The 12,978-nt window shown below is 40.2% G+C and overlaps 1 protein-coding gene across 4 annotated transcripts in view; it reads right to left on the reverse strand.

Moving 5' to 3' along the window:
- The window catches only part of EGF (epidermal growth factor), a 43,452-nt gene that overhangs the window by 21,033 nt on the left and 9,441 nt on the right, over positions 1-12,978 (reverse strand). For 3 of the 4 annotated variants that reach the window (XM_081208059.1, XM_081208060.1, XM_081208062.1), the window contains 8 exons: positions 12,661-12,863; positions 9,485-9,610; positions 7,494-7,616; positions 6,552-6,674; positions 4,677-4,802; positions 3,683-3,819; positions 1,274-1,422; positions 35-139 (listed from right to left, as the gene is read on the reverse strand). In XM_081208059.1, coding sequence (XP_081064185.1) covers positions 35-139; positions 1,274-1,422; positions 3,683-3,819; positions 4,677-4,802; positions 6,552-6,674; positions 7,494-7,616; positions 9,485-9,610; positions 12,661-12,863 — 1,092 coding nt within the window. The remainder of the gene's footprint in view (positions 1-34; positions 140-1,273; positions 1,423-3,682; positions 3,820-4,676; positions 4,803-6,551; positions 6,675-7,493; positions 7,617-9,484; positions 9,611-12,660; positions 12,864-12,978) is intronic. The other variant, XM_081208061.1, reaches the window with a different exon arrangement.

Raw genomic sequence — 12,978 nt, forward strand, 5'->3', positions numbered from 1 at the left:
TTCTGTCAGTTTCAAAGAAAGTTTTACTTCTTACTCAGTGAATGGATGGACAGCAATTCCCCGAGGCTGAGACACGTCTTCCCAGATAATTATTTTCCTCTGCATTCCATTCAGATTGCTACTTTCAATTTGGGACTTCCTGCATACACATGCAGATAGATTAGTTACTACAGTAATTTATTACCAACAAAATAAATTGTTGCTCTTTACGTTTGTGGCTACAGTCAGTTCACGGTACCATCTGCGGTATATTTCCATCCAGTTTTGTCCTGCTCCATCCGTCCTATCCCCCTTCCTGATTTCTCCTTCTCAGTTTTGCTTTGTCCCTCTTACATGAGTCGTAAGCTGCCTAGGTAAGGGATTTTCTATTATATTTTGCTACGCAACCAGCCATTCTGTTAATGTTACTGCATATAATTGTAACAGTAATTATAACAGCTTATATCAGGCTCAAGAACCGGTTTAGCACAAACTGTCTGCAGACAAATGCCAGCTCCCTTGGCCTGTAACGCAAGATGAGCTTTACAACCCCAGAGTCATCTGCGACTGAACTTAACTGTCAGGGGTCCTTTACCTTTTTTAAGAGCATGAATTGCCCTCTTTAAAAACCACAAAAGCCATTGTTTGTCTTAAGCAAGCCTTATCCACCCCCATCCATAACATGGGGATAATATTATTAGCCTGCATCATAATTAGCTGATACATAGCACACATCTCCTTAAAACATGTTGCACACTTCTTTTTAAGCACCGCAGAATTATCACTGAATGCAAATGTCATGACATCATGGCATGGCATGACATCATAATTATTTGGCCTTGGCCCAAAAAGGGTGCAGCTTCTCCCACACCCACTCCATTGTGATTTCCTCATTTAACTAAAAAATTGTTCCCTTCCTTTATGGTGCCCCAGAGCTGAGAAATTTCTGTAGAAATTTAAGAGAAAAGAGGCTTAAGAGAATTTACACGCAGGGGACACTGATCCACCACTGATTTTATCGCCCCAAAAGGTATGGATCTGCTCTTCATGCAGACCCTGCCTTCCATGACCACTTCTATGCAGAATAAGGTTCAGCAAAAAGGTCTGTCTGACCCTTCGACATTGGGCAGCGATGGCATTTTCCATTTGCTAAACCTTTCTGTTATGACTTAAGCACACTGGCATCTTTGAGAACGACATTTCAATTACTCCAGCCTTTTGCCAGTCATTCATTTCCCACAATGTCTTACGCCAGCATTAAGTTTGCTGTAATATGTGTGAGAGAGAAACCTACCCCCAGTCAGTCCAATACAATTTGCGGTTAATCCAGTCGATGGCGAGTCCTTCAGGTTTCTCCGTTGCTTCGCGGATAACATTTTCACGATCTGAGCCATCCAGATTAGCTCTCTCTATCCACTTCAAGGCTGTGTGAGCAAAATAAATCTGTAATGAGAAAAACAGAAGGTTTATAGCTGATTATTGCACATCTTATTAGAGAGCAGGATTTCCTTAGCTAGTGGCTTTACCACCAGCAATGAAATTTCTTTGGGGTGGGGGTGGGAAATAAATGAGTAATTACAAAATTGTAGCCCATGATTACAGATCAAATAAGCAGGCACTTATCCTTCAACCAGAATGACTTCTGCAGCCTGAGCATGCTTAGCAAGTAAATCCTGACTGCCCTATATACCATCTCTTCAATAACCTGTGCTTCTCTTTCAGCCAAGCAACTTGCAATAGGAGAAACAATCAGTAATCTGTAAAATAATTCTGAAACCTGATAGGCTTTAACTAAGGACCTGCAAAATATGGTTACAGTATGGACTGCTCCTGTTCAGTGCTCCAGTCAGTTAGTTACCCCCTGCTCCAAAATACTCCATTCCATGCCCTCTTCCACTCAGTTTTCCCACCTGGCAACTGCCAGTCATTCCCTGGCTACTGCTCATTCTCAGTCTTTCTTGGGTATTTCTGAGTGCCCCCCCCCCTTTCGTTTTCTAAAGGGCAGCGGTTTTTCTTTTTGCTTTAAGTTCTGAAAACCATGGGGTTCCTTTGAGGCTGCTCCTGCCTCTCTCGTGCATTAATGGTACTGTTTTGGCTACATACACATTGGCCTTCATCCCTGAACACTGAAAACAGTGGGTATGGTTACTGGTATCTTTTGAAACAAATTTGGAAATGCCAAGTATGAAAGATAAGTCATGTTAGTGCATGGAGAAAGTCAAACTACAGATTGCAAATGAGTAATTCCTGGTTTTTTATTCCAAGAATAAAATATAAATTACTAACTGATTCTAAAGAGAGAGGAGGCTTCCCTTTGCCAGATTTGAAATTATATTATGAAGCAACCTATCTCTGCTGGTTGCAGGAATGGATCTTGTTAAAAAATACAGATTTACTAGATTTGGAGGGTCACGATAATAGATTTGGGTGGCATGCTTATTTGTGGTATGATAAAACATAAAGGAAATATAAAGAGAAAGAGGGCACTTTCTATCATATGTGGTGGACATGTACATTGGTAAAAAACTTTCTGGTAAATGATATATAATGGGTTAAAGAAAATATTTAAAAATACATTTGTCAAAAAACCAGAAGTCTTTGTACTAGGTATAATAGGTGAAGAGTTCCCAAGAGAAGATAAAAAAAAAACTTTTTATGAATGCAACGGCAGCAACAAGAATGCTACTAGCCCAGAGATGGAAAGAAGGAGAAGTACCAACAAAAGAAGAATGACAGGTGAAACTGATGGAGTATGCGGAAATGGCAAAACTGACGGGGAAGATCCGAAACCAGGAAGATCAAGTATTTTCTAAAGACTGGAGTAAATTTGTAATTTATTTAAAAGACCACTGTAAATGGTTAAAATCTTTGGCAGGGATGTAAAGACACTTGTAATGTGATTTTTTTATGGTAATTATGGTTATATAATAGAGAGATAAGGGTAAAAGATGCAGTAAATTTAATCTTCAAGATGGAACCCATGGAGGGAGGGAAGGTCTAAGGGTTCGAAAGAACTCTGTATTTTAATGTCTGAAATGGTTTTGTTTTATATGTATAAAAAAATTTTAAAAACACTTAATTAAAAAATAAATAAAAAGCAAATGCAAATGAGGAATTCCATTTAACCGTTGATGGATTCTTAAGGATCATAAGAAATAAGCACAAGGCAACTGTGTCCAAATACTTTATCTGACGAGATAGCAAGTCGTCCGCTGTTTCCAGGAACTCTTCTCACTGTGAGATTTTTGTGGGTGAGCTGGAGTTTGTTGGACCCTGGGTGAGAAGCCGGAGACTGAGAGGGTGTGTCTGAAGCAAAATGAATTGATACTGATTTATACATACTAGTAGCTTTGTATTAATGTAACATTTTTATATGTAACTGTGTATTTTTGTAATATTGCCATTGTTTGTGTTGTGCCACATTCCCAAAAGGAAACACCGACCCTACGTAAGTGCCTGGAACACCATGAATCTCATAGAACTCAGAGAACGGGGTGGTGTGCAACAATGTTCTGTTTAAGTTGTTTGATTTTGCTTCAGTTTTCTGTACCAAGCTTAGAGATATTTTTAAATATATTAAATAAATCTAATCTAAACTCATGCACAACAAGGAGAACCAGTAACCAAGAGGTTAAAATGCAAAGAAGCAAAAGCCAAGTGTCCTTGCAACACTTCAAAATCCTCTAGTTTGCAAATGCCTTACCTTATTTTCAACAGGGTCATAGTCAAGAGCTAAGACTATTCCCATCTGCCACTCGAGTAAATTTGAGTAATCTGTTCCATCAAAACCAATACGGCGGATCTCTCGGCTCTGTGCAAACAACAGAAACGGCTTCGGCCCTGTTTGTGACAAATTTCATAGCATGTTAGCTCTCCTAGTCCCATAATAATCTTTAGAGAAGAAACCTTGAAGATTACAGAGTTACTTTTGCCTTTTGCACACTAAGGAAAAAGGGTGTTGCAGACCATTTTTTCCCTTAAAAGTTTTTTTTTTAAATGAAGTCTACAGAAAAACAGAATGTGACATTTGAATGGTATGGCATATGCTTCTTTTTCCATATGGAAAAGAGAAAAAAAGCCACAATGCAGGGAAGAAAGAGAAACTTTAGAGGAAATTGGGGGAAATTAGAGAAACTCTCTCTGTAAGGTCAAACTCAAAGAACACCTGAGCTGTCAGTCTTATCTCTACACCATGGTTTTATCTGAGCTGTACATTTTTATTTTTGTAAAGAGCCACTTGTGCATTGAAACCACATAGACAGATATAATCGTTAGAAGACATCTGAAGGCAGTCCTGTATAGAGAAGCTTTTTAATGTGTAATGTTATATTATGTTTTTATATATGTTGGAAGCCACCCTGAGTAGCTGGGGAAACCCAGTCAGATGGGTGTGGTACAAATAATAAAATTATTATTATTATTATTATTATTATTATTATTATTATTATTATTATTATTATTATTATCATTATTATAAAATTGCTTCAGAGGGAGAGGAGCAAAGGAATTATGACATCACAGCTGTCAGCCAATCAACATTGTGCACAACCAACTTCAGAAGTTGAAATGGTTTTCTCTTAGCTCAACTTAAGGAGAAAGAGTGATGTCAGACAAGAATGTGTTCAGTACACTTCCAGAGTTTCTTCACTACTGAAATCATGTTTGCTTGTAATGAAACCAACTATTGTGCTACTAACCTGCAGCAGTACAGTGTCTTTTGTCCTCCTGGAGAATATAGCCAGGAAAGCAATCGCATGCCCAAGTTAATGGACTCAGAGAGACACAAATGTGGCTGCAACCACCATTATCAGAAGATGAACAACCTTTAAGAGACCATGGGGAAAAATTGAACACTAAAACTCTATTACAACAAGGCTTACATTAAACATCACCACCCACCCTAATGAAGCCTTATTAATTGTTACTAAACTTTCTAAACATTATTAAACTTTCTAAAACAAGACTGTTCTTTTTGAAAATGGTGAGTGTTTGCTTCCAAGGAAGGTAAGGACTAGGGTCTCTACCATATTGTCTCTCACTGGAGCTTCAAGGCAAGGAGGTTCTTCGAAACTGCAAAAAAGGAAGTCCATTCCTCATGGTTGCCTGTCTCCAACAGTTAGCAAGTCTGGACACTTGTCCCGATGTCTAGATAACTTCAGAAAGATTTGCCGTAGTTGCTCACCACTCTAGTTTAGTAATATATGGAATATTCTCAGTATAAGAAGGTTTACTCATGCACCTCCTGTGTACACACTATATGTTTAAAGCTCATTTGAAGCACATTATTTTCCCTCAAAGAATTCTGGACACTGTAGTTTACCCCTCACAAACTTACAATTCCCAGAAGGCCTTAGCAAACTAGGATTCTTTGAGGGAAGAGGTGTTCTTTAAAGTTAACATGTATGCAGAGTCTTAAACTCAGAAGATAGTGATTGTTTACAACACTCGAGAGGTCACATTCTCGTGTCTGCCCACAGTCTATGAAGTGCTGCAAGCAATGCCCTCTGAATGTGGAGTGACAGTCGGAAAAGAAAAATGATGAGTGGTGGGGAGGGGGTGGGATTGGAAGACTAGAACCCTAAACAGGAGTGCTTACTTTAGGAAGGTTGAAACGCTGCAACGTTTTGCTGCAGTTCCTATGTGTCCACTAAGCAAGAACCTTGTGAGTCAATCTGCATGTCACATGCAAACATATGGTTTGAAATCTGCTTCTTTTAAGGAAAAACAGCTTTGGGAGAAGAGATTTTGAGCAGAGAAGAAGCAGACATCATGGTGGGGCAGTGTTGTCACTGAAAAGTAGGAGGTACGTAAAAGGTTAAAAACCACTGCTGCTTCTACACTTAAAATCACCCCTTCCCAAACCTTAACCCTCTCCACCACCAGAAGAAAGGTTTTAAAACATACAGTTGTTTGTAACATTTAGTTCAGCCCTAAACAATTAATGTTATGGCTGGACAAAGACTTAAGGAAAAGGTTTCATCCATAAGCGCCATAAAACATTTGCAGTAAAATGGATGAATATCACACATACCCCAGGGAAAACAGTATTTTTTGTTAAACCCTGTTCATGACAGACAGAAGAATCTCTGCCAAAAAAAGCAATGAATTCTAGCAGATATTAAGCACCCGAACCTCATTTAATGACACACCAAATGAAAGTCGTTCACACACCGCAATATGAAATGGCTTTGGATAATGAAGCAGTGAAACCCAATGATCCTGAAACTTGTCAAGAGGATGCTTCATGTTTTATTGCATCTTTTACTTTTAAATCCGTGTCTCATGATGAGTTGGGGGGGGGGCCTTTAACCCTTTCCCTGCCTTCTGTTTTTCCATTTCACAGGGTTGCTACTGTAGATGATGAAAATCTTGTAGCAGGCTGAGCAGCAGTTATCTCAGTCAGAACATTTGGGTTAAAGTCCAACTTGAAGCTTACCTGTTACATGATTTAGCTGCTAATAAAAATGGGTTTCTTATTCCCACGAGACTAATCTGGACAGTGCAAGAGTGGTGCTGAGTACACACAAACACACTCGCCTCCCAGGCAGGTGGCTCACTCTTCACATGCTTACCTGTGCATGTTCTTCCATCTGCTTGGAGAACTGATCCCTGGGGGCAAACGCAAACAGGGCCCTTCACTGTCTGCCCACAGCCATGGCTGCAATGAATGTAACTGCTTGGACAGGGAATTAGTTCTACAGTAAGTTTAAAACAAAGGAAATAAGAGTTAAAGGGGGAACAAATTGAACAATGGAAATAATGGTTTACAGTAATTTCAAGGAAGGGATAAATTTCAGCCACCCTGGCTCCTCAAGCCTCAGCTCTTTTAACATATGGCAAGACGGTCTCTGAGTGTATGATTTAATACATAGTACCTCTACCTTTGAGGGATGCAGGTGGCGCTGTGGGTTAAATCACAGAGCCTAGGGCTTGCTGATCAGAAGGTTGGCGGTTCAAATCCCTGCGACGGGGTGAGCTCCCGTTGCTCGGTCCCTGCTCCTGCCAAGCTAGCAGTTCGAAAGCATGTCAAAGTGCAAGTAGATAAATAGGTACCCCTCCGGTGGGAAGGTTTCTGAGCGCTGCTCTGGTTCACCAGAAGTGGCTTAGTCATGCTGGTCACATGACCCAGAAGCTGTCTGCAGACAAACGCCGGCTCCCTCAGCCAATAAAGCAAGATGAGCGCCACAACCCCAGAGTCAGTCACGACTGAACCTAATGGTCAGGGGTCCCTTTACCTTTACCTTACCTCTGCCTTTAGAATTAAGCTACACAGGTCTCTATAACCAAAATAATGCATCTTGCCTCCAAGATCATAGTTTAGCCTCTGGGGTTTTTGGAGCAAGGACTGGCACTGCTGTAAGTAAGGATGGAATAGACTGGCTATTGGAGTTAGAGCGTCTAAAGGATCCAGGAGGATTAGCATGGCTGTGCTGGTAAACCTCCACTGCTATAGGAAGAGGACTTTCAGAAGGCAGGAGCAAACATGCTAGTATTTGTGTCTGACAGCTACCTACCGTGGCAAGTTTTCTTGTCAGACAGTAGAACAAAATTTCTTGGACATGTACAATAATAGGAGCCTGGGACATTGACACAACCTAAAGTACATCCATGGTTCCAAAATGCACATTCATTGATATCTGAGGAAAGAACAATTATAAAAACTCAGGGGTGGGGTTAATAAAAAAAAGTAAGAGAACATCATTAATGATATTATGGGCTGTCACTATTTGGGAGTAGGATTCAGTCACATGCAAATGTAGGTAACACAATTAAATCTGATTTGGAGTTCCTGCACAACAAACCCACCCCCCACAAAGATCAGACGTCTGTGAAAAGGAAAGTAATGGGGAAAACGCACTAGAAAGCGTATGATAAAACTTGCTTTGATGTAACATTACCTAACCTCTGCACAAACAAATCAGAGTGAATGCTCATTCAGTAGTCCATGCCTTCTAATCTCACTGCAAAGAAAATCAGCAAGCAGGTCATCTGCAGGTGCCCAATATTCATTTGGATGTCTTGAGTAAGAGAAGGTATCTATGTTACTTTTGGGAGGTGAGGGTTATTGGTTTCTTTTGTTCTTTTTTATTATGTATTTTGTGGTTTTTATGCTGTAAACTGCCTTGAGATATTCAGATAAGATGCAGGATGCAAGTTCAATACATAGTAATAATATATTACTACACTGGAAACTTCCTGCAACTACAGTGGTGCCCCACAAGACGAATGCCTCGCAAGACGGAAAACTCGCTAGACGAAAGAGTTTTCTGTTTTGGAGGTGCTTCGCAAAACGAATTTCCTATGGGCTTGCTTCGCAAGACGACAATGTCTTGCGAGTTCCTGCTGTTTCCCCCCTTTTTTCTAAGCCGCTAAGCCGCTTATCAGCTGATCCGATCAGCAGATAAGCCGCTAAAAGCCACTAATAGCCGCTAATAGCTGCTAATAGCGCTAATAGCGCTAATCCGCTAATCCTTCAATGGGCTTGCTTCGCAAGACGAAAAAACCGCTAGACGAAGAGAATCACAGAACGGATTCTTTTCGTCTTGCGAGGCACCACTGTAATGGGAGAGAAAACTGAGATAGATGAACCAAGGGACCCAACTCAATATAAGGCAGTTTTTAATGTGCTGTCCAGAAGAGCTATAGCATGACAAAACTCAGAATATTTGTGGTATAAAGAGTTATGGGGTTTCAGCAGGAAGTTACAGGATACACCCTATTTGGAAATAAAACAGTATGACTGCCCCAAAACTCCCCCCCCAAAACAGTATTAAAAGCAGGATCCCATGTAACCATGCAAATACTATTGAAAGTGTGATTGTGTGTGACCATCCCAATAGCACCATGCACACAAATCACAATGAATGTGCAATAAAAAGCATGTCTGGAGGAGCCCATAGCATGATCACAACCAAACATTTTATCACTTATCTGTACCTAGCTCTGTACTTAGCTTGGTGGCCACAAAACCATGCACCTCACGCTAAGGGACCCAACACCATCATCTGTCTTGGTTCACACATGCTTATGCTTGGGACAATTCATTCTACAAAAAACTGGCACCCTTTTTATTTCTATGTCCAGTGTTAAGTGCTGATCAGTTTAGAGTGTATTATGTCTCATGAATCTCCTGCTTCACTCTGAACAAACCAGCACTTGAATTACAAGGGACAGCCTCATTAGTTACTGTATCTAAAAAGTGTAGGGAGTCATGATGTGGCAAAAAAGGGGGGGGTGAGTCAGGAGCTGGGGCTTGTGCATTTCACAAAGGGCCTCCTTGCCACCCACCTCAAATTAGTCCAGCATTGTGAACCAGACTGAAAGATTTCAAAAGAGCTGCCTTGTGGTCTGACATTTTTGTCCCTCTGTTCCTAAAATATATATGGTGGAGAAACACCATCTATTTTTCTAATTTAGTGCATCTGTTTATAGTTTAAACACTAGAGAGTAACAAGTATGCCTGCCTATCCACATCATTCAGTCACAAGCAGTTATCCTTCATTACCTTCACAATATTGCTTTGTTTTGCTTAAGGTAAACCCACTCATACATTTACGACGACTGCTCCTGGGGTCTCGATTGCAGGTACTTGTCTTGCAGCTGTTTCGAGTTGAAAGACATGGCCTTCTTTCTGGAAAAGAGGATTATATCAAGATAAAGAGTGCACCCAGTTTTTATTTATATATTAGGGGCTGATGTCCCTGGTGGCTTCCTTCAACAATCCCTTCCCTGCAACCCTTCCCCCAGAACCCGCCTTCCCCTTACTCCTTGCCCAAGCCCCCATCCCCAAACCTCTGTCTACTCTACCACACTGCCCATCTCACCAAACCTGCCCTTCTGATGATTTGCAGCATAACCCAATTCCACAAGGACCTTTGCTACAATACTGTCCTCCTGGAGAATAGATTCACTTGAAGAACAAATCTGAATTTCAATGCTCCATCTGTGTCTCAATTAGAAATTAGGGAAATTAGAAACTGAGCTGGATGCAAATATATCTACAAAAAGTCCTGTGTGTAAAAAAAAAATGAGCAGAGAAAATTAGGTGTGTTTATGCATGAATGAATTGTGTGTGTGTGTGTGTGTGTGTGTGTGTGTGTGTGCAGACATATACAGATAAATGACCTATCTAAGGCATAGGTAGGAAGATTAGATAGATAGATAGATAGATAGATAGATAGATAGATAGATAGACAGACAGACAGACAGACAGACACTCACACTCAAGTAAAGGAAGCCTTGGGTTCTTTTGATAGTAACATTTTACAGAACATGGCTGTAAGTGGGTTCATCTTCAAATGCCGCTTTGTCACTGTATACAATTGTTACTTCATAAAGGTGCACTGTTTATGAATAGAGCTATGACATTGCACAAACGCATTGCATTGGTTTTGAAGCCAACGTACTTCTGTGCAGTGCCATGAAAGAGTCCTGGTAAAGATAAGTCAGAACACCGAGGGAAGGGCAGGTAAAACAGTAGGAGGCATCCTGGTTTGACCTGTTGGAAGCAGAACACTAATCTAGTGGAAGGAAAAGAGCTTGCAACTAATAACCCAAATTTGACCTTAGCAAGCATTTGACAGCTAAAACAGTTTCTGTATTGTATGTGAAAAGCACAGCAACAGCTATTTCCTTTAAAAAAAGAAAAAGGAAACAATGTTAGATTGTGCACTTTTAACTCCAGCGCACATTGACTTAGCCTCTGCAGAGCATTGAATTAATGCTCACATGATTTCATTTTCAGGTTTCCCTTGTTGTAAGATCCCCTTATAAATCTCATTTGTACTTTAGGCTAATTAGCCTTCCCTCAATCCAGGTCCTTGGGCTGGATAAGCTAAACAACGCACATGCAAAGTCCAAAGGCTTCATCTGGATTGGGCTACTTAAGCTTCTTTCCACCCCCTCAATGTTTTATAAGAAGTCATTGGTGGGGGAGTGGGGGAGGCCTATATTACATCCATTTCAAATTCCTATGCTCCAGTCTATCCTGCCGTAAAAGGAAGATTCCGGAGTCAACGAAGAGCTCGTTTTAAAAGCGAGCTAATTATTAAGGTGGGAGAGAAGGGAAATTGCATCTCATCTCAACAGCTTTATACTATGGTAGCCAAAAAGGTCATGAGAAAAGGCAAGTAGGAGCATACACATGAGTCAATAAATTGCACCTTACTATGTACCGTCATTTGGACGGACAATTTACTTTCCCAGAATCCTCTGCCACTCTTGTCAGCCATTGTGACCCATATCACTTACAGTGTTGATTGCCTGTTCCCCAGTATACACACATGCAAATACACTGAAAGGCCTCCTGTCAATATGAGCACAGGCTGACTGAAGTGATATTATGCAATGGTGTTTGCTAAGCTTAGGTTGACTGCTTGCATCACCCTCCGCAACAGGACGGCACCTCAGTACCAGCCCACAATCATCTTTATTTGGCTGAGTGCACACAACTGATTAGCAGTGTTCCATTTACAAGGATAAACTGCAACGAACTCACTGTCTACCTATCCAACAGAGCAATGGTCCCCAAGGATACAGGTGGACAGGTTTTACATATTTCTTGAAGTGTCATAAGTTTTGCAATTGCCCGAGCATTCCCTTCTCTCTCCTCCTGTTTGTAAAGGCCCTGCATATGAATGGTCCATAGATGGGCAGACTATGCATGTACAATGGCTATGCATGTACACTGCGGCATTCAGACTTTCAGGCAACACCGGCAGTGAAAGCAGTACACAAGCATAGAGTGTCATCTGACAGATTTGGGAATTAGGCTGAAGGGAAGAGAAGCATAGTCAGGAACACATTCATCAAGCCAAGTTCCTATGGTGTTCTTCCAGTTTTATTCCTATTGCTTAAAGTAAACCATTGTTTTAATTTCAATCTTATATATTGGTGGGTTTGTGGGGAAGAAGTATCCTTTATTCACAGCCATTTTATACTCCCTCAATAAATTAATCCGGAAGTACCCTCAGTGACATCTATTTTTAAAATAAGGAATTGATAATGAAGGGTGGTTTGAAAAACTACAAAATTTGGGACACGTTAACGTGCAAACATTTGTTCCAAATGGATTTCTGGTGGTTGATTATTATACAATATGTCTGTGAAGAACACTGGGTATTATTATGACTTATTCTTAGAAGAAGAAAAACTACAAATGAATAAATGTAAAAAGAAAGAGAATGAGTTATATTCATGTTTATCACATTATTAGAAATAGAAACGAAAGTAAGTTGTAAGAGCTATTGTGTGCCAATATCAAGGGAAGGGGGATACAAGTGTATGTGTGCATGCGTGTGAGTGTGCGTGCTTGTTTTACACAAAACATGCAATCTTCTTTTTAAAATGAGGTGCTGGAGAATGTGATATTAATAATGCAGATTTTATACCTACATAATGAGCATGCTTAGCTAAGGAAATTAGAACAGAGAGAGAGATTAAAGAAATTGAACATAGTTGAACAAAGTTGCGGCATTGTTAAGGCATTTGAAAGGTTTGGTTGGAAAATGTGAACAGGAATTATCATGATAGTATATTCCTTGAATATCATGACAGTAGCAAAAGCAGGGTGGTGCAAGATAATTTGAGATGTGATCCTAATAACCGAGCAAAACAATTATGCAACATGAGTTAAGCTTAAAATTCTTAAATATTTGATAATCAAATTACATGGAAACTTACCAAATGTTTTAGAACCCATCCTTATGCTGAGCTGTTTTAATGGGTGCACTACCAGTATTTCAGCAGGTGGGAGAAGTGACAGCTGCAGGTTAATTGCAACTATATCTTTTCCTGTATATTTATTGGCTCTCCAAATACTACCAGTGGTTGAGTCGGAATAGTACATGTGGTCAGCAAAGAGAAATATGTCAGAAAGTTGGTTTCTATGGGAAAATAAAGCAGATAGTTGCATCTGTTCATTAACTTGCTGAAAGTTCATTAAGTCATGGACATTCTAGCCCATTGATGGCCAAACTTGGCCCTCCAGCTGTTTTGGGA

Source organism: Podarcis bocagei, assembly GCF_964188305.1.
Source record: "Podarcis bocagei genome assembly, chromosome: 9".
NCBI classification, from domain to species: domain Eukaryota; kingdom Metazoa; phylum Chordata; class Lepidosauria; order Squamata; family Lacertidae; genus Podarcis; species Podarcis bocagei.